The sequence below is a fragment of the Carassius carassius genome, chromosome 32 (genome assembly GCF_963082965.1).
Source record: "Carassius carassius chromosome 32, fCarCar2.1, whole genome shotgun sequence".
NCBI classification, from domain to species: Eukaryota; Metazoa; Chordata; class Actinopteri; order Cypriniformes; family Cyprinidae; genus Carassius; species Carassius carassius.
This window is the reverse complement of record NC_081786.1, coordinates 16,434,185-16,456,568: the sequence shown is the minus strand read 5'-3', so window position 1 is coordinate 16,456,568 and position 22,384 is coordinate 16,434,185. Positions and strand designations below refer to the sequence as shown.

Sequence of the window (22,384 nt, the reverse complement as noted above, 5' to 3'; positions counted from 1 at the left end):
TATACTTTTCTCTGTAAATTTGAAAATAATTGTTACATTTTAATTCTAAACCATTTTCATGAACTAGAAAACATTTTAAAGTAAAATCACATGTAAGATATTGTTTTTTTTTACAAACTGGGATATTTCCTGTTAAGGATTATAAAATATTATTTAATCTCTTCTGACTTATTTTTCAATCATTTTTACCGAATATGTTAAGGTAACTTACAGTTAACCAGTGAAGAGTTTTGACTTTATTATCTTTCACAGTGTTTCGTGATGGCTGTGCTGTAGTTTGTACTCCTCGCAGTAGGTGGCAGTAAAGCTCTAGCGGCAGGTAGAGGTCACGCACAAAGCAAAAGAGCGCAAGAGCATTTGAGTGAAGTTCAGGATTGTTTCCCTGCACCTTTTACCTGTCCAAGTGCTTGCATAATCAACTCAACAGTTTTTTTTCCCCAGTTTTGTTCTGCCTTTATTCTGCAGTTGCTACAATTCCCAAAATGTTGGCTGTCAGAAGAGCATTGCATCTCTGTCAAAGAGTGGCCCATGTCAGTGTTTTTCGTCGGGGATGCGCTGGAGCTGTTGCCCTGGACGACATCGTGAACGGTCTGACCGAGGAGCAGATCCAGGTATCACACACCTTCACACTAAACCTGGAGCCAGAGCTCGTCAGATGTCACCGATTCTTCAGTCTTGTTCAAGTGCTAGTCAGCTAGCATACATGATGACCTTTGACACAATTTTAGGAACTTAAGACTATTTATTTTGTTGCCAAACATTTTTTTTATTCTTCAATAAAACGTAATTATATCAAATTTAGTTTAACTCAGACCATCATTTACACTGAAACTCTTACAGAGCAGTCGTGCTCCTGATATTAAAAATCACACATGAAATACAGATCCAACCTTGAATTTGAAAGATGTAAGTACAGCTAGAAGTTAAGTTAAAAGTTATATATTTCTGGTATTTTAGTATATGATAGACGGACATACTGTCTGTGCTGTGTGGGCGTGAACGGACGGCGCGTTTTGATTGGACAGGATCATTTTATAAACTACGGTGGCCGAGGGAGATCAACACGCTGCAACTTAAACCCTAAAACCGTATTCTGGACAAATGTGGGCAAAATAATTTTGATTTATTTTTTAAAAATACTTCCCTTGATCTGAGCGGTACAAGACTTTTCCTAAGTTTGCCTCCTGAACACACACAAATTTTAAGTTAAGTTTTAAGTGGGTGAAAAAAAAAAACTCCTTAATCTTGTATTTGGGTCAAAAATGGGCACCCATAGAAATGAATGGGAAAAACTGTAATTTAGAGCATTCTTCTTGTTTTTTTGTAAAAATAAATTAATAGATCCAGTACAATGCCTATCTAACATACACACAAGTGAAGGGCTGATCCTGTACAACATTCTCATCATGGCAAAAAGTCACACTCATACACACACACACACACACACAAACAATGCATTCAATGAGTCTATGACAGAGCTGGGCTAATGTCTGACCATGTTTTTTGGTATGATCCAATCATCCACCTGGCTCATCACCCTCTCTCTCTCTCTCTCTCTCTCTCACACACACTCACACACACACACTCACACTCATACACACTCACACAGACACACACACACACAGACACACACAATGCATTCAATGAGCCTATGACAGAGCTGGGCTAATGTCTGACCATGTTTTTTGGTATGATCCAATCATCCACCTGCCTCATCACCCTCTCTCTCTCTCTCTCTCTCTCTCTCTCTCACACACACACACACACACACACACACACACACACAAACAAACAATGCATTCAATGAGCCTATGACAGAGCTGGGCTAATGTCTGACCATGTTTTTTGGTATGATCCAATCATCCACCTGCCTCATCACCCTCTCTCTCTCTCTCTCTCTCACACACACACACACACACACACACACACACACACACACACACACACACACAAACAATGCATTCAATGAGCCTATGACAGAGCTGGGCTATTTTTATTTATTTTTTTCAAATAAAAACTGAATTGAATGAGCCAATGTCTGACCATGTTTTTTGGTATGATCCAATCAACCACCTGGCACCTGACACCTTCAGAGTCAGATCAAACTGCTACTGCAAGGTTTGTTGTTACTTCCAAACAAAACGTTTATGTAGCATATGCTACCTAATGGACACCCTGCAGCCAATCAGAATCGAGTATTCACCCAGACCATGGTATAACTATTATTGTTTGTTCTTGTCACTTATTTAGTTTATGTATGTTCTTACCTGTTTGGTACCAATTAGTTATTTAAATTTGATGTTTTGTGTTTGAAATAAATGATAAATGATCTACTACTTTGTCTTTTCCTTATAGCATGGTCATATTTATCTAAGCATATTTTGGCATCTTTGTATAGTCTCACCTAACACATATATATATATTTTTTAAATTACAATTTTAACTTGTGATAGTCAAAAACTTAAGAGGTCAAATTCATTTTATACAGTGGTTCATAGAGTTCAGCCTATATATGCAGCCATTAAGTACTATAGCCATCTAGTGGCTATTGATATTATTGTTTTTTGTTAATTTAATACCAAAATGAGACACCAGGTGACAGCAAAGTCACTTCATCTTTATGTTTTAGCTCTAAGAACTTATTGAAATGATATTTTAATGTAGTTAAAAAAATTTAAAAAATAAAACATAAAAATAAGCATAATTTACATAGAAAATATGGTACTTTTTGAGGTAAATAAATTCAAAAATAAAAAAAAATTAAAAAAGCACCATAAATGGATAGACAAAACTTTATCGAAGACATTGATATAACATATATAATAAATAAAAAATAGGATCACACCTGAGTCCTCTGTGCCCACATTTGTCCACAATTACAGGATTAAGGGCTATAAAGTGAATACGGGTTGAGGGTTAAGAAAACACATGCAAATTGAAAAAAAAACAGCAAATGAAGAAAACATCTTCATCAGTTTGACAACACAAGTGTTGCAAATCATCACAACACATGCATATAACGAAACGCGCTGCAAATCATCACAACACCTTTACATTAAGAAACAATTAATGAAGCATTGCAAATTTATTTTCATTAACCTTGAATTTATATTTAGCTGAGGATATTAAAGTTAGCCATCTTAAGTAACGTTTTACATTTAATCATGTAATTATTCAGCTTATTTAGGCTAATAATATCCAAAAGATAAAGGAATCATGCAATCAGGGTGTTTAAAAAAAAACTTCACCTTTCAGTTCAACAACAACTCCACTGACCAGTAGCCACTGCACGATAAGCAAATCCCAGCCGGGTCAGATATCTTTTTGGGGTCTCCTTGAAACATTTCCATGCCATTTGCAGCGCGTTTGTTAATTTGCATGTGTTGTGGGGATATGCAGCGCATTTTGTTAATGCATGTGTTGTGAGGATTTGCAGCGTTTCTTAATTTGCATGTGTTGTGAAGGATCTGCAGCGTGTTTCGTTATATGCACGTGTTGTGAAGGATTTGCAGCGCGTTTCATTATATGCATGTGTTGTGAAGGATTTGCAGCGCGTTTCATTATATGCATGTGTTGTGAAGGATTTGCAGCGCGTTTCAATATATGCATGTGTTGTGAGGATTTGCAGAGCGTTTCGCTATATGCATGTGTTGTGAGGATTTGCAACACTTGTGTTGTCAAACTGATGAAGATGGTTTTTTTTGATTTGCTGGTGTTTTTTCAATTTGCATGTGTTTTCTTAAATTGCAGCGCTTTGAGCTCTCTCGGCCACCGTAATGAACCATTTATTAGCTTTCCTAGAAGCGCACTAGAAAGTCATAACACAACTTACAGAAATCTGCATTGCATAAGTTTGGACATGGTACTCTCGTAGTGTTTTGGACCTGAATCAGTGTTGTGTGGTGGTCTTCTGAAATGAGGAGGCAAATGTCCTTCTCAGCCCAATATTAATTAATGATACAATTCTGTTTTGTTTAATGGTGTCCAGGTTAAATGTGAATGAAATAAGTAACCAATTTATTTATGCTAAACAAAAGTTTATTATAGATACTAACCTTCACATTTCTTAACAGTGTGTGTGTGTATATGTATATATACAAGAAATGGCTAATTTTAATCCCAACAGCTTTTGTAATAATGTTTCAGTGCCAAACGAAACTTTCAAAAAGTATTCTAATATTCACAGCTTGGTAAAGCCCATTGAGTCAATGTTTGCAAAGACATAAGTGTTGTCGCCTTGTCATATGAGCTTAACCTGTGGCTAATAATGGATCAATTAGGTCCCAGGTGTGTATAAAAACAACCCCAGTACACTAGACCTTCACATCAACTGCAACTAGAACAAATCAGCATATTAAAATGATTTCTAAAGGATCATGAGACTGAATACTGGAGTAATGATTTCTAAAAATTCAGCTTTACATCACAGGAATGAATTCCATTTAAAATACATTGAAATAGATTAAGTTATTTTAAATTATAATATTATTATTTTTTTACTATTGTTACCGTTTATGCTGCCGGAAGGAACACGGAGCCGAGGATACACAAAATAAGGTTTTTATTAAATCCAACACATGGAGCACAGAGGTAGACGCACGTAAGTTGGTAGTCACTGGTTAGTGAGTAAGTAGTAAGTAGACCCGACAACACTGAACTCAAAGGACAAGGATTAAGTAGATGGGATAATGGGGAAACACAGGTGGATGGCATGACTAAATTAACAGGGACATGGAACACATAAACTGAGTCCAGATATGTAACATTACTCCCCCCTCCCGGTAGGTGCGTCCTCGCACCGTAGAAACAACAGAGGGAGGCGTGGGTGGGAACTTGGGAGGAGGTTCCGGTGGAGGACGGACTCCCAGGAGGGGGCCAGCAGACAGGGACCACGGAGGGAGGAGCCAGGGAGGAGACGACGGAGGGAGGAGCCAGGGAGGAGACAGGAGGGATCTGGAGCAGGAGGCGCCCAGCATGGCCCAGGCCACAGCCATAACGGCCCAAGGTGGGGCCGACGGTGGAAGGAGCCATGGAGGAGGAATGGTCGCCGACTCCAGGGACTCAACCCACGGCAACGGAGCAAGTGGAGGAGGAGCCTGAGGCGGAGACGGAGAGCCGAAGAGCCAGGGTGACGGGGAGGCGCCGGAGGTCCTAGGCGGAACAGATGGCTCTGGTGACTGACGCGGCGATGTGGATCCGGAAGGCCGCGGTGAGGCCAGAGTGACAGAGGACTGAGGTGTAGCCGAGGGGATGAAGGAGCCTGACGGAGCCGGAGGGACGGAGGGATGAGGCGAAGCCGGAGGAGTGGAGTCCCGAGGCATAGGATGGACGACGCCAGACCAAGGTGGAGCCGGACTGCCGGGCCACGGCGGAGAGGAAGGAGCTGGGAGCCATGGTGGAGCCGACGGGTCAACGGGCCGAGGCGGAGTCCAGACCTCAGAGGTTGGAGGCGGAGGTGAGGGAGACGCCGACCAAGGCGGCGCTGGAGGATGGCAGTCCCGCTGAGCTCGCACCACAATGATGGTAGGCTGAGGGCGAGCAGAGGGGCTGCCAGACGACAGCGGAGGAGGAGGCAGGAGTGGGTGGGAGGGTGGGAATTTCAGAGGAGCAGGCACTGGAGCGAACTCTGGGGCTGGAGCCCGTCCTGGGCTTAACGGGGGAACAGGAGCCCATCCTGGGCTTAACGGAGGATCAGGAGCCCGTCCTGGGCTTAACAGAGGATCAGGAGCCCGTCCTGGGCTTAACTGGGGGTCAGGAGCCCGTCCTGGGCTTAACTGGGGATCAGGAGCCCGTCCTGGGCTTAACTGGGGATCAGGAGCCCGTCCTGGGCTTAACGGGGAACCAGGAGCCCGTCCTGGGCTTAACTGGGGATCAGGAGCCCGTCCTGGGCTTAACTGGGGATCAGGAGCCCGTTCAGGGCTTAACTGGGGATCACGGTCTGTACGATCCTCCACCCCATTTTGACCCAATTGGCGCTCCACATTTTGCTCCCTCGTGGTGGGCAGTGTCGTCGGCTTTCGCACCTGGTCTGACGGGTTGCTCTCTGGCTCTCCGTCATCGGTGGGCTCGGGCTTATGCCCCGTACCATGGGGAGATTGTAGGCTGGGCTCTGGGTCCAGAGTGGACCTGGCGAGATCCTCCATTGGGCTGACAGTGAGAGGTGACCCATTTCTCACCAGAGTCCACTCTATAAATGCGGCGAAATCCTCCCGAGGACCATCTTCGGGCAACAACGCTCTGCACTTGGAGTTCAGGCTGGCGTGATAAAAGGAGCAGAGCGCGTGGTCCGGGTAGCTGGTGGCATTAGCTAGCAAGACAAACCGTTTGGTATGGTCCTCGAGAGAAAGTCCCTCCTGCTCCAGCAGGAGAAGGAGGAATTCGGGGCTATAGAGGGGATCCATCGACATAACAAAAAGAAAAAAACTGGAAAAAACGGAAAACAAAACGGAGGGGAAAACACGCAGTTTTTTTTTAAACTTTTTCAGGTCGGGTCTTCTGTTACCGTTTACGCTGCCGGAAGGAACACGGAGCCGAGGATACACGAAATAAGGTTTTTATTAAATCCAACACATGGAGCACAGAGGTAGACACACGTAAGTTGGTAGTCACTGGTTAGTGAGTAAGTAGTAAGTAGACACGACAACACTGAACTCAAAGGACAAGGATTAAGTAGATGGGATAATGGGGAAACACAGGTGGATGGCATGACTAAATTAACTGGGACATGGAACACATAAAATGAGTCCAGATATGTAACAACTATACTGTATGTATGTATATATATATATATATATATATATATATATATACAGCACCCCCTATTGACAGAAAAACTGATATCACATGGTAAGTATTCAGACTCTTTGCTCAGTATTTAGTAGAAGCACCCTTTTGATCTAATACAGCCATGACTCATGAGTCTTTTTGGGAAAGATGCAACAAGTTTTTCACACCTGGATTTGGGGATCCTCTGCCATTCCTCCTTGCAGATCCTCTCCAGTTCTGTCAGGTTGGATGGTAAACGTTGGTGGACAGCCATTTTCAGGTCTCTCCAGAGATGCTCAATTAGGTTTAAGTCAGGGCTCTGGCTGGGCCATTCAAGAACAGTCACGGAGTTGTTGTGAAGCCACTCCTTCATTATTTTATGCATTTTATACATTTGCTACAGAAGTTATTAATATTTGTTAAAAAAAATAATAATTACAAGTCTTAGTTCATGTCAGCTCATTAAATAACACTTTCGATTTTAACAACAAGTTATTAAATATTGGAATACCTAAAAATAATGAATGTTCAATAGAATTTTTCATTGGCAGTTTATGTTGACTAATGAATTAACTAATGTTAACTAATGAAGCCCTAATGTAAAGTGAGAATTAACAATAAAGAATCAAAACTCTAAGGCATGTTGTAGGCCAGATTAAAATAATTAAAAAAGTTTGAAAATAAATAGCCTATTAAGTCTAAATATTTAAGTATTTGAATTGCTATTTAAATACGTTTTAGAGAGTAGTGCAACTGCTTTATTTATGTGCTTTCCAGAGTAAAGGCTGCTTTTTTCCTGCAGTTTAGCGCCCTCTGCTGTCAGAGAGTGAATGTGCTTTCATTCAGCGCGTCTCTCACGTGTTCCTCCATGTGCTTCTCATGTGAGCTTGTTTACATCAGAGCGCACATGTGTCTTTCAAGCAGCATACAGCGGTGTTGTGCATTTTGACCAGTTGATGGGAATAGTATTCTTAAAATGTATTCCAAATTCTGAATAATTTGTAACATATTCACAGTATTTAGAAGTGCCCATGATAACAATATCGTGCATATTAATTACCGTGATACATCGCATTACCGAATACCTGCATGTCTACTCAGGACAAAAGGTGGGGGTGAAATGAAGGTGTTGCAGGTATTGATTGAAATTTTTATTATTAATTTTTTTGTGTGTGTTGTTAATTATTTTTATTCTTGTATATGGCAGCCCTTATGTCCAAGACAAATTTCCCTAGGGACAAATAAACTAATTCTCTTAATATGCTTTTTATTATAACCAACTCACATCTATGATTTATATATATTTATTGTTTTATCCCGAGCTGTGTTTGGCTTTTGTTTATTGTTACAAATATAGCATTTTATATTAGTACTTCTTCTGCAAGTGTATTGATTCCTGCAGGCATAGCGGTGCTTTTGGACCGGATTAGTTACAAACATTAGTGGAATTCATGCATTAGAAACAATATTTGTTTTGCGTTCTGCTGTTATTTTTATTTATTTATTTTATTTATTATTATTTTATTTTATTTTTTTATTTTGAGGAGGCACTGGCTCTCCTGCCTTCTCAGACAGAAAATGTAAAACCATGGTATGTTGGTTAGTGTAATACCTAATAATCTTTGAAGCACCGTGAGAATATCTTAGTGTATGCAGAATTTTTTTATTGAATCCATTGAATCCATTAAATACCATTACTACCATGCTGTTCCTGCCACTGTATTTTTAATTTTTTTGCTAGGTTCTACAGAAGTATGCATTTAGCATCATGGAATTGTTTTGTTGAGGTTTTTGGCAGCTCATGTCATTTGTGGACAGTCTGCCCTGTGTTTATCATACATCTTTGTTTTGAACACCAGCTCAGACAGACAGTCCAGAGATTCTGCCAGGAGAAACTCGCTCCCTACGCTGATGAGATTGACAAGACAAACGAGTTTCGCCGCATGAGGGTGAGTTCCCGAACTTCCGTACATGACAAGTATCTCAGGACTCTCTCTGTAATAATCCTGAGTAATGAATACTAACAAATTTGATCTGTTTTTAAAACTAGGATTTTTGGAAGGAGATGGGTGAGCTTGGACTGCTTGGAGTGACTGCTCCAGGTTGGAGCATTTACAGGCTGTTTTTAAAAACCATTGTTTATGAGCTAACTATTGATGATACAGTATTGAGCTCAGTCTGATGGGATTCTCCTGTGATGTTTTTATCCACGTGTGCAGTGGAGTACGGTGGAACAGGATTGGGCTACCTTGATCATGTGATTGTTATGGAGGAGATCTCCCGTGTGTCAGCAGCTATTGCTCTCAGCTACGGCGCACACTCCAACTTGTGTGTAAATCAGATGGTTCGACATGCAAACCAGAAACAGAAAGAGAAGTACATGCCAAAGGTTTGAGTCAAAACATGTATTCATTTAGCAGAGTCTATTACATTTTCTATAAAGCTAGCTTTTTAAAACTGATCCATAACATGATGCATTAGGGAAAATCAATTTTGGTTATTTATGGATTTTTGGGGTTCAGTCGTTTTTCACAATTGTACATATGTTTGTGCTTCAGTTGATGACAGGGGAGTATGTGGGTGCCTTGGCCATGAGTGAGCCCAACTCTGGCTCGGATGTGGTGTCCATGAAACTGACAGCAAAAAAACAAGGTGACTGGCCTTCTGGTATCACTATTATAAGCATCATGGACTTGTCAGAACTGGTTAGATATACAGTACATGCATGCTACAGCATATATGTTGCCTGATTTGTCAGATATGTTGTCCTTTTGTTTACACTACAGTTCAGAAGTTTGAGCTCAGTAAGATTTTATTTGTAAAAAGATTAATACATTTGTTCAAAAAGAATACGATAAATTGACAAAGTGACAGTAAAAACATTTAGTCCCCAATGGACCGAACGGACCCCAAACTTGAATGGATGTTTATTCGCTGATTTATGCATGAATATGTAAGGGATATATCTTATTAGGAATGCAGCAATATTCTTATGATTCTGTTGAGCCACTATTTTTTTTATGGACCTTAATAACCAATAAATTGCTGATAGTAAACTGCAGAATTTTGTCTAAATAAATCAGTCACTTAGACATCAGATTTAAACGTTCATTTTGGCATTTGCTAAAGATTACATCAGATGATATATTAATAGTTTCTCCTATAAAATAAATGTAAATCTATATAATAAAATGTTTTTGATATGTTGTACATTCCTACTTATTAGTGTTTTTAATGTAGGTTTGTATTGCTTATTCCATTGCAAGGCATTTTTAGAGAAATTTGTCACTGGCAAAACATGTATGGACTATAATGTAATGACATATTAGTTATTTACCTGTATATTGTTTACGAAAAAATTAATCAAAATACACTGTTTTTGAATGGCTGTCTAGATAAAAAATGTATATTGAGTGGTGTACTTGAGGCATCTCGAGGGCTAAATAAGTATTGCTAACCATACAAACCATTCCAACGCATGTTTGGCTGTATTATAACCTTTGATCTGTCATCTTTAAGGGGATCATTACATGTTGAACGGTAATAAGTTCTGGATTACGAATGGACCAGACGCAGATGTTCTGATTGTGTATGCTAAAACAGACCCAGAGGCAGCAGCCCGTGGCATCACTGCTTTCATTGTAGAGAAGGTTAAAGATGGTGATTTTTCAATCTGTTGATCAGGAAGGCAGCAGCTTCAATAGATAAGTATTTCATAGTCATTGTGCTTGTGTTCTTGAAGGGCATGCCAGGATTTAGCACAGCGCAGAAGCTGGATAAACTGGGAATGAGAGGATCTAACACCTGTGAACTCATCTTTGAAGACTGCAAGGTCCCTGGTGTGTCAAGTCTATTATGCATATTTGTGAGTCTGAATATGTTGGCGGTCCAAACAACAGATTAAGATGGTCTGTCGTGCTTTCAGAGGAAAACATATTGGGCCCGTTAAATAAAGGAGTTTATGTTTTGATGAGTGGCCTGGACCTAGAGAGACTCGTCTTGTCTGCTGGACCTGTTGGGTAATTGTCTGTTTTCAGTAGCTTGCTTAGAAATGTCAGTTGTCAGATAGTTATTTTTGACCATTTTCTGCATTCCCTCAGCATTATGCAAGCTGTTCTTGACAATGCGATTCCTTACCTACATGTTCGTGAAGCCTTTGGACAGAAAATCGGCCACTTCCAGGTATGCTTTTCACTCTTTAAAATATACCGTACAAGGATTTGTTTTGTTGTTCAACACGTTTTATGTTTGTCTACTAATAGATGAAATTACTGTTCTGTTTGCCAACAAACATTCTGCCAAGGTATTTCCTGGTTCATTTATTTATTTATTTGTTAATTTTTTAATATATACTTTTATATGAAATGTTTCCCAGGCTTTAAAAGTGTTGCACTACTGTATATGTGCGCTCATCGTCCTGTTACATGTCCACCAAAATAAAATACTTAATATAGTAAATAAAAAATAAATACTGAATGAAGTTAAAAAATGGTTTTAAATGGATCCTTATTTCACCATAAATCATAGGTGTCACTATAAAATATGTTTTTTAATGTGTGGGTTAATACCACTGTAGGGTGCCTTTTGGTTATCGGGCGCTAAAAAAAAATATTGCCGTTAATCTATTCTCAAAGTTGGGTAGGGAGCTTGGTCTATACTAGATGAGCTATGATGACTTTCACCTTGATTTTTTAGTGCGGATGTATACCAGTTCCACCGCAGGAACTTTACCCAGGAACTAGGGACTTTGGCCTGGTACTCGGCGTGTTTCCACCGCAGGAACCATGAACAAAATAAAGTTCCGGGTATATTACTGTTATTGTGTCATGAAATGTAATTTTAAAAGTATTTCAGGCGAGAATGTAGTTGTTTAAAAATCAAATCTCTGGTTTATTTATAAAGACAGAGCCTTTTTAAAAACGTGTTTCGCCGATCTCGGAGACGGTGAACTCCACGCGATCAGCGGGAGATCAGTCCTCATGTATCCGCCGAGAAGCAGCCTCACATCGGCTAGACCTTCTGATATGTGCCGCTGGCTCTGATGTCTCTTTAGTGGTTAAACATAAAATATAATTATGTTTTGGGTAAATCTAACAGGTTATCTTTGGTCTGTGTTCAATTTATCTATATGTTAAAATGAAAATAAAATTTATATAATATTTCGTTTCATTGTAATGGCTGTATATATACACATATCCCTGAACTAAGAACATTTCTGCAGCTGTTATTATGTTTAAATGAAAACGAAAGGAGGCAGTGGTATTTGATATCATATTTCGTTTTATTGTTAATGTACAGTGAGGAAAATTGCAGTAGTCAAGGCATGCTGACTGATGTTATCAAGTACGCTGCTGTTTGCAGATTTACCGGACTTGCGTCATCGCGGACATCACACTCCCGAGTCGAATGCGCGAAGTCTGAACTACTGAGGATGCACGTCCAAAATCTTTGTATTGAACACTTTGTATTGAGAAACGCACGCAGATCTACGTCACCAGTCTATTTGCCTAATCTTCCCAGTACTTTAGACCGCGGTGGAAACGCAGAGAGCAGCAGGTCTGGGGGGAAAATAGTTCCTGGGGAAAAAAGTTCCTGGTACAAATGTTCCGGGTAATTTCAGTGGAAACACGGCAAGACTCAATCCAGAAGAACTGTGGCAATGTCTCGAAGACACTTCAAGAAACTTACCTGCAAAGCCACCTGAAAAACAAATGCACCTAGGACAAAAACTTTTTTTAACGCAAAGTGTGGTCACACAAAATGTTAATTTACATTAGTTAAGTCAATAGAAGGTAATTTAATAAAATCTATTTATTGCATTATTTTTGATGGCATCCTCACTTTACAGTATTTTTACACAAGTGCTTAAAACTTTGCACAGTACTGTAGCTTTGGAGGTTACTTGAGACATTCCCACAGTTCTTCTGGATTGAGTGTGTCTCAGTTTGTTCTGTTTCTTCAAGTCACTCCAGACAGACTGGATAATGATGAGATCAGGTCTCAGAATGTTGTTAGACTCCTTGTGCAAACAAAAATCTCACTGGATAATTATATTTCATGGCAAAAATAATGTTTGAAAATGTAAACTGATATTTCCTACTGACACACTACAGCAAAACATAAAAATAACTAAGTTTAAAACCATTTTTTGTTGGTGAAAAAACTAGTGGCCTAAGACTTTTGCACAGTACTGTATATGTCCACATGCTTTGAAAAATGGCCCATAATTATCAAAAAATGTGTGGGAGCTCAGCTAATATGTTTCTTTAGTACTGGAATGTCTACTATGTATGATATAACATCAAGCGATTGGAAAATTAAAACCAAAATGTTTGAGTATTGTGAGGGTTAAAAGGCACTCTATGGTGATATTAACCCGTATAAAAAGTACCATATTACTACTACTATCCATCATTATGCTTCAGAAGTATAAGGTCTTTTGAAAGAAATTAATACTTCTATTCATCAAGGATTGATCAAAAGTGACAGTGAAGAATTCAGTTTTGCGATCACAGGAATAAATAAATTACATTTTGAAAAATGAAATTTAAATTGTAACTGTTATTGTTGTAGTTATTATATTATTTTTTATAAACGGACACTCCTTTCCTTTTTTAAACTTTTAAAAAGTAGTGTTTATACACAGTTTTATGTATGACTTATAAAGTTCTAAAAAGGTATTACACTATTAGTGATGGGTCGTTCTTGAATGATTAGTTCATTATGAATTAATCTTTAATGTGACTCGGGAAGAACAAGTCATCTCGGGGAGTGATTCGTTCAGTCGCGCATGTGCAAAATTTTCTAGGTTCTGTAATGGAATTAGTCAGGTTCACCTGTTTCAGTCAATGCAGTCTGAGCCGGGAAGAGAATTGATTAGTTCATCTCATGATTCTTCGGGTTTTTCGAGTCGTTCATTCATCACGTGACAGACCCATAAGCGTTACCAATGCAGTCTGAGCCAGAGAGAGAATTGATTCATGTGTATGAGGAAAACCCCAAAAGATATGCACATCAGTTTCATTAGGGTCACCACAAAAAGAACAGCTTGTATCTATATCTTAAACCTTTTCAAAAACCTTTAGCTGGGTAAAATCTGTGTAACAATTTTAATGAGATTTCTCTAACCTTGTTAGTTATTATGTATTCCAAAGACAGAGTCCATACTTTTTTCCAATCAATATGATCAACCACATTCCTCCAATAAGACACCACATATGGAGTTGTTACAAGCTTCTTTTGAAAAAGCGAAAAAGCGAAGAGGGACGTGACAAAAAACAGTTTTCCTACCGGGATTTCAAATGGGTCTAAAGAAATAGATAAAGTGCTTGATGATCTAACAGAGTCCCTTAAAAGCATAACAGCTCCTTTAGGAATTGCGTCCATGACAATGGAGAATTCTATGGGAGTTACTGGAAAATAAGATTTACATAAGAATTCTTCATAGCTTAAAATAAGACTTTCTGAGTTAAATAACTGGGAAACAATTTAAATGTTTTTCTCAAACCAGTTATTAAAAAACAAGATTTTCTCTTATATAAAATGTCTTGATTGTTCCAAATGAAGTACCTGTGAGGGGAGAAATTGTGCTTAAAAATGAAATGCAAGTAATGCCTGTTTATGACATTTAGATAAATTGTAGGGGATTCTAGCAATATTATATTTACAGATCAATAGGAAAGGGAGACCTCCTAATTTAGAAAAAAAGGTAATTGGGGATAAAATTTCAGATTGAGGTAGGACTACACAAAAGCTGTCTAATCCAATTAATTTTGAAAGTGTTGTTCAAAGAAAAGAAATCAAGGAAATTCAACCCACCGTACTCTTATGTGTTCATTAATACAGACTTCTTAACATAATGGATTTAATTTTTTCAAACAAAATTAAACTGATTTACAGATTTTGTTGTCCACATATAGAGAGAGTGCAGAGGATGTAAGCCTTAGCAAGCAGTATTCTGCCTCTCAAAGTCAAGTCTCTCTGCAGCCATGCATTGAATCTTCTTTGAGCTTTCTTCTTTGGGTCAAAAAATAATTGATTAGTTAATCTATCGAGTCATCTGGTTTTTCGAGTCGTTCATTCACCACGTGACAGAACCATAAGCTTTTTATCCAAAGCAGTCTGAGCCTGAAAGAGACTTAATAATAATAATAACAACCAACTCTTTATTACCTTTGTAGCAACATTCAGTGTATGGAAAATAACCATCATGAAAGAAATTCACACATTTATAAACTGCAAGAAGTAAAAAGCTACATTTTAAGAACAGAAATGCAATAACTGTAAGAGTAAATAATAATTTTAATGATGATGATGATACTTATTATATATATTATTATATATTATATAGACTATGCAGCCGTTTGTAAGGAAGCTTGTAAATTAATTCCTCTATCCAATGCTGTCATGTCATGTGACAAATGATATGATGAATGAACGATAGGTTATAGGTTATACATTTTTTTATTATTATTAAACAATACAAACATTAAAACATTAAGGCAGTATACTTAAAATCATAATAATAATAATATACACACAGATTTTTTTGCCAAGGTAACTCCAGTCTATGGTCAAAGCTTATGGGTCTGTCACGTGATGAATGAACAACTCAAACCCTGAAGAATCATGAGATTGAGATGAACTAATCAATTCTCTTAGCGGCTCAGACTGCAACTCAAACCCGAAGACTTGTCAGATTAGAGGTGAGGTGAGCTAATCATAGACTGCAGACCCAGGTAAACAATGAATTCATCTTTTCTGTTTATTATAGCATTATAGTTTTGCATTGTTTGTAGTGTGATCAACGTTTGTGTAAGTACTAGTAGACATGTTAGGGAAGTAACACGTAAGATTTGAATTATATATGATAAAATGAGCGAAATGACTCGAAAAAAGATTTTCATTGTTCATTTTGCTGAACGAGACTCAAAGGTCTGAGTCAGAAAAATGATCCGAACTTCTCGTCACTTTACACAATTTGTTCCCTTGGAAATAAAATTAATCAAATGATTTTTCCCATTCACTAGCTAATGCAAGGAAAAATGGCTGATATGTACACACGGCTTAATTCGTGTCGACAGTATTTATACAACGTTGCACGTGCTTGTGACAAAGGCCATTTCAGTGCTAAGGTAAGGGCTCTTTACCCAGTTTTTGTTACTTGACAGCTTTGTTTTATAATGTTACATATGGGTCTGGAAATGATGCATACAGTCCTTGCAGAGTGTATAGTAGCAGTATTGATTTGTGATGTTATTGTAGGACTGTGCTGGGGTAATCCTTTATTGTGCTGAGAACGCGACTCAAGTTGCCTTGGATGGAATTCAATGCCTGGGTGAGTGCCTAATAGTTAGCACAGCAAAAACTACAAGAAATAGCTCCCAATGTACCTTAGACAGAGATCAGGGTCAAACCTTCTGTCTTCATTCATTCTTACCACAGCATGGAGTTACTGGGTGGATAAAACGGAAAACAAGTCAAACTTGTACCTGTTGCCATAGATGCTTTGTTTTTCGAATGTAATACGTAACGTGAGATAATTGAGCTTTTGTGTGCTGATTGATGGTAAACGCTTAGTTCGACTGTTCTGTTCAAAAATTTAACAATTCAGGATTGTGTTAAATCGTCAGCAAATTAAGTCCTGCTAATTCAATAAGCCCAGGTCTTATGACTCAAGTTCTAGTTGACTCACACTTGCGTCTGTTCACAGGTGGAAACGGTTACATTAATGACTACCCAATGGGGCGCTTCTTAAGAGATGCTAAACTTTATGAGATTGGAGCTGGAACCAGTGAGGTCAGAAGAATGATCATTGGCAGAGCCTTCAATGCCTTGTTCAAATAAGAGCAGCACTTTAACGAATGAGTGTCTGATCCTACACAGACTGGGTCGCTGTGGCCAGATATTTAATTTTCATCTGGCATCCTAATTATAACACCTTTATTAATGTGAAGTGTAATTGCTAATCATTTTCAAGAGTATATCATGGTGTTTTCTTTGCATGTCAAATGCTGTTATATCCATGATGTTCTGTAATACATACATGTTGAAGTGGTCTCACATATAAGAACAAATGCAATAGTAAGAAATGCACAAACCTCACCTTAAAGTCATTTATGAGGACAGACAATTGATTTATTTTACATAGCTGAACAGTAAAGTGCAAATTCCCTGAAGAAAAAAAATGCTTATGATGATGGAAACACTTGCAGTTGTGGTTTTTTTTTCTTTTTTTCTAAGAATATGGTCACTCCGTGTAAGCTATTCTGCATATCATCTCTGCCACACTAACATCATTATTTGGGTCTCCTTTTCATATATGAACAAAAAACACAATTCAATAATTGTCCTCTATAAACTCTTTATAGAGGATATTTATTGAATTGTGTGTCTTTCAGATATTCTTTTCCTCTTTAATTACTTTGTATTTTAAGATTTGTTTAATCTTAAGGTTCTAAAGAAGTAGCACATTTTTTAAATAAGCTGTCGTACTCACCATCATACCTTTGGGTTTTCAGATTCCTGCTTTACTGAATAATCACTTCATGTATTTGAAGTAAATGATTGTTTAGAATAAACAATATCTTCCTTTAATCTGATGATATCAGATTTGTTGTTTCTCTGTTTTTTTATTAGTTATTTTCAGAAATGGCTTAATTTACTTTGTTAGTTTATTATTGTGTGTGAAATTGTGTAGCTTTTATTTTCATGTTTTATTTATTTACCGTATTTATTTTAGTTTTAGTCTTAGTAATTTTAGTAGTTCAACTAAAATTGACTTTATTTCATTTAGTTACCAAGGCAAAACTTCCCGTTATTATTTTATGTTTGTTTTCCATCTAATATTTATATTTTATATTATTTCAGCTTAATTTCAATTTTGAACAGTTTTAGTTATAACAGTAACAACACTAAATTACAGCCTGTTATTCTTTGGAATAAGATGCCTCAGAGCTGTTCACTATTTCTTTTATCAGTACATTTCTTTAATTGTTAAAATGTAAAAAAATCGAGATCTTACACAACATTGACATTTATTTTTTATAGTCTCCCCTGGTTTATGCTTTGAGCAAGTGTGAACACTATAGTAGATTAGTTGTGAGTTAAAAATATTTATAAATTATTAAATATTTTTTTGTAGAGTACACAGATCATTGAACATGCAATGATCATTTGTGATAATACATATAAGAAACAAGTAAATAAAGGAATGTCTCTGAGCGCGGTTTCAAAAATGATGTCATTATTGGAATTGTTTGAAGGGATGGTTGAATTCACAAAAAAAAAAATTATTACTTCAATAAGAACTAGGCTCAAGCATGAAAACACTGTTAGATAAAAGACAATATGGTTTATGACAATCTATTCTGATACTTTCTACTAGTCAAACATACATATAAACTGTAGTCAGTCAGTGTAATGAACTACACCTGTGTGATGTTGAAGGGAACTGACTTCAGAATTTCACTTATTATAAACTCTGTCTCAGAAATTAAAGTCAATAATGGGCTTTAATGTTTCACAACATGTGCCCATAGCCCTTTAAGAAACTCCATGATGTCCCAGCATGCCATACGTCAACACACTGGCAGTGTCACAAAACCTAGTCAGCTGCCTGCCTAGACAGCATAACGGGCATCATGGATGAGTGCCTAACCTGCATTTTGAGCATTATAGATGCGTGCAACATGTTTTAGAGATTCAAAGGCGCGTCGCGAGTCAGTTCAGTTGACCATGATACCTAACCATGCTGTCTATGTAGGCAGCGTTTAAGGTTTTGTGACACCGCCACAGACAGCGGATGGTGGTGTTACGTAAACTCCATGGCAAAAGTGTTTGTGTCAGTTCTGCATGAGTCTGCCCTATTCCAGGTGTTCTCCTCAGGATGACAGTACAGTGAGCTCCTCTGCCCATGTATCCAAGAGAGAAACGACGCCGGAGCAGCAGTACGTGTTACCAATAAACTCTGTCATTTAAACCCACGACACCACTCAAGGTAGGAGAATCTGAATGCTACATTTAAAAGAATGAAGTTTTAGGAATAAATCGATATTTTTAGCGTGCTGTCCTCCAACGTCAGCATAAGTTTAATTTAAGCCAGTCACACTGTGAAGTAATTAAGGGGGAATTTAAACAAGAAGTCTAATTCATCGTTTAGTTTCGTTATTCATAATGACAGGATTGTCTGTCTACATCACATTCCGACGTGACGCGTCAAAACTAGAATGCTCCCATAATAATCAACGCATTCATCCGAAGGTTTTTGCGCTAACGAGAGCGTTCGAGTGCGTCGCGTCGCGTCGCTCGCAGTGTCGGGTGAGTTGTTTGTCTAATCTTTTGTTTGTCAGTAACGCAATCACGGGTTATAGTCTTTACACTGGTTGTTGACTTGCGAAAACACTGGAACTGTTTGCTCTCTTCACATTGTCTGACTTTTATTCGAGTAGAAGATCCATATTTCTAATAAGTGAAGTTTGGAAAAATGATGTTATTGCACACCTTGTCCTTTGCTTCTTGTAGCCTATACTTTATTTTATTGGATCATAAGAAGCTAGTTCTGTGAATGTCACCTAACAATTTTTTTTACCTCGTGTATCTATTTGAACAACATGTAATGTAGCTTAGTATGAGATAATGGTGCACTAATATTTTCTGTAATATGGTTTTCATGTTTCATGACATAGGCTATTACTCTACTGTGGGATGTGTCAATAGTTTCAACTTTTGTTTATTTCAATAAAGCATGATGCTGCTGTTTATTTACCTGACTAAAGATGACATTATAGTTTTCATTCTTTCAAGTGCTATTTTTTTACTAAAAAACTGTAAGAGTTCAATACTAATTTTTAATACATTTAGGTTTTGCTCATTTATTCACAAACTGTTTCTCCTAAAGTTTTTTAAATTTACCTCAGGTCATGTCAGTTGTCATTACCCTTATAATTAAGGGTCATAACATACAGAATGTAGTTCTGTTGTAATTTAAAAAGGCATTTTCAATATATTAATTGTATGTTATGTGCTGTCACTAACACTTGAGTCAGTCTCAGGTGATGAAGCACAAGCTTTATTTCTGACAGAATATAAACACGTAAAATGTGTGCATGTAAATATATTTTAGGCCACATGACTGATGATCTGGTTAGTGAGCTTTTTTTGTTTTTAATTTTCAGTCAGTACACATTGGTTGGTTTGATCTACTGCCTTGCCAATTTTATGGTCATTATCATATGCAGAACTTCCTTCATACTGTTGCCATGTTTGAGAAGCAGGCGTATGTTCTGTTGTACCATTTTCTGATCCAATTATATAGGATTTCTATGATGTAGTCTGATGTTCATTGCGGTTTAATTCACATTCCTTTTGGCTGCCCTTTTAAGTGCCTGAGTTCTAAAATAATGTACATGTTCATGCTGAATTGTTTTGTTTCTACACTTCATTGGTTTTGTTTGACCTAAATGCCTTCATAAGAGAAACTATGGTCTGTAGTTGAAAATCTACACTTACAAGGCAGTGTTCTCCAAAACATTTCCTACAACACAGTCAGCTAAAGGTGAAATGTTTTGACAAAACCGACAAGGTAAATATAACCTACGATCTAATTGCTACTATCAAGAGAGGATATAAATAGCGCACAGGTCTGCTGAATATAAAGTGACAGTAATTATGGTATTGTGTAGATGGAAAGCTTGAAGCTGAAGGAAAAGAGCTATGACAAAAAAATTGCCTGTTTAGGGCTTCAGGGTCCATTATATTTATTGTGGTCCTCAAGAGTATTACCTTCCTTGTAAGTAATTGGATTGGTATATAGGAAGCACTGTTTCTTGACCATAAAATGCTTAAAAAGTTGAAATAATGGCAGGTGTTTTACAGCAAAGCATTTTATAGAGTATTTAATGTAAATTATATTCCTAGCAGTTTTATATGAGACTCTCATAAATGGCTGGACAGAAAATGTTTTCATATGTTTTCACAAATAAGGACTTGAGTATTGGTTACAGGTGGAAAAACTGTTTTACACACATGGAAATAAATATAAAATCTCATGTTTATTCTGCTCGTTCCTAAATTGTCAAAAGTATTATTAGGGAAGCACTAATATTAAAGGGGTCATGTGATGTCATTTTCAAGTTTCTCTTTCTCTTTGGAGTGTTACAAGCTCTTGGTTCATAAAGAAGATATGTAAAGTTGCAAAGACTAAAGTCTCAAATCCAAAGAGATATTCTTTATAAAAGTTACAACTTTGCATAACGCCACCCAAATGTTCACGTAAAGAAAGAAGGCCTAACTTTGATTCTCACCCTAGTATTGTTGCTGCCCCTGCCATATCGTGGAGACGCTGTGTGTTTCCTTGTGAAAGCGAAACAACTTTGTTTGGCCTTCCAAAAGAGCACACAACTAGAAATCAGTGGTTAAGTTGCATTTACAACACTAGCTGCATTTGCATGGACCCTACTTATCCGATTGTAATAAGACTAGAAGCAGAATCAGAATAAAAAAAGTCACATGTAAACACGTCAATCGGATTGCATTGGCCAGATCCAACTAAAATTTCGATCGGATTGTAAGGGGTGGTTTATTCCTTTTGTAATCCAAGTGAGAGAACATGTAAACACTTAATTGGATTGAAAACCGAAACTGGAAAGTACTGCGCATGCGCAGTGACATAGACGTATAACGCGTGGAACGAGCAGTTCTTTCTGGCGAATAAAGTGTCCCATCATAAAACTCCCGTTTCACTTAGCATCTGTGAAGTGTAGCAGGAAAACATTCCACCAGAGTCCTTGTTTAAGACTTAACAAACCACTGGTTTTGGGTGCGGGAAGGGGCACTTTTAATATAAATATTTTTTTTTAAGTAAGCAGCAATGCACAAAAGTTCATGTGCTGGTCATCGCTTAATTAGAACCCGAAGTAGATAAATATCTTGTGTGCTTTTTAAAACAGTATGCGAAAATAGTGCATTGTTCATACAGTGTGCGCATGTCAAAAGAGTAAATCCAATCAGAAGCTTGTGACATATAAACGCGCATATCAACCCTAACACTATAGTTAGTGTTCATTTAAACACTACATTCAGATTCGTCAATCAGAATGAATTAATTCTGATGGAAGCAAAAAGTGTCCATGTAAACTCACCTACTGTTTCAGAACAGTTAAACCCAAATATCCGTATGTGTGCAATGCATTTTATGGAGGACTGCATCCTGATCCTGGGAGAGTAGACTACAATTCCGGCTGTTCTGACTCAGTCTGTAAGTACGTTAACATATGTAAAGGATTTGCCACTGATGATTCAAACGTGAGTTTTGAGCAGTGTAGAGTACCGCTTGTTGATTCTCCGATCAGAAATGCAGACATGCTGTTTACATGCCACGATATGCAACGTGTAAAAAGACAGTATGAGTCATTATAATCAGTAATTATGGACGCAACAAATGGCTCAATTATAATGGGTTTTATTGGTTTTGTCTCTTCGTGCCGGTAGACAGCATCACAGTTTGGTAAGGGACGTAATATTCTGTCACACGCTAGAAGTATTCAGCCAATCACAATTCACTGGATAGCTGGCCAATCACAGCACACCTTGCTGTTCCGAATGATGAACAATAATGTAC

General features: G+C 37.7%; 1 protein-coding gene across 1 annotated transcript; it reads left to right on the top strand.

The window, feature by feature from the left end:
- The first annotated feature begins 306 nt into the window (after window positions 1–306).
- LOC132112854 (isovaleryl-CoA dehydrogenase, mitochondrial-like) lies at window positions 307–17,359 on the top strand. The gene is made up of 12 exons (XM_059520552.1): window positions 307–611; window positions 8,625–8,714; window positions 8,816–8,867; window positions 8,985–9,154; window positions 9,324–9,417; window positions 10,285–10,415; window positions 10,508–10,604; window positions 10,691–10,784; window positions 10,866–10,947; window positions 15,795–15,899; window positions 16,030–16,102; window positions 16,478–17,359. The coding sequence occupies exons 1-12, from the start codon at window positions 483–485 to the stop codon at window positions 16,609–16,611; spliced, it is 1,251 nt and encodes a 416-aa protein (XP_059376535.1). The 5' UTR covers window positions 307–482; the 3' UTR covers window positions 16,612–17,359.
- Window positions 17,360–22,384: the final 5,025 nt, after the last annotated feature.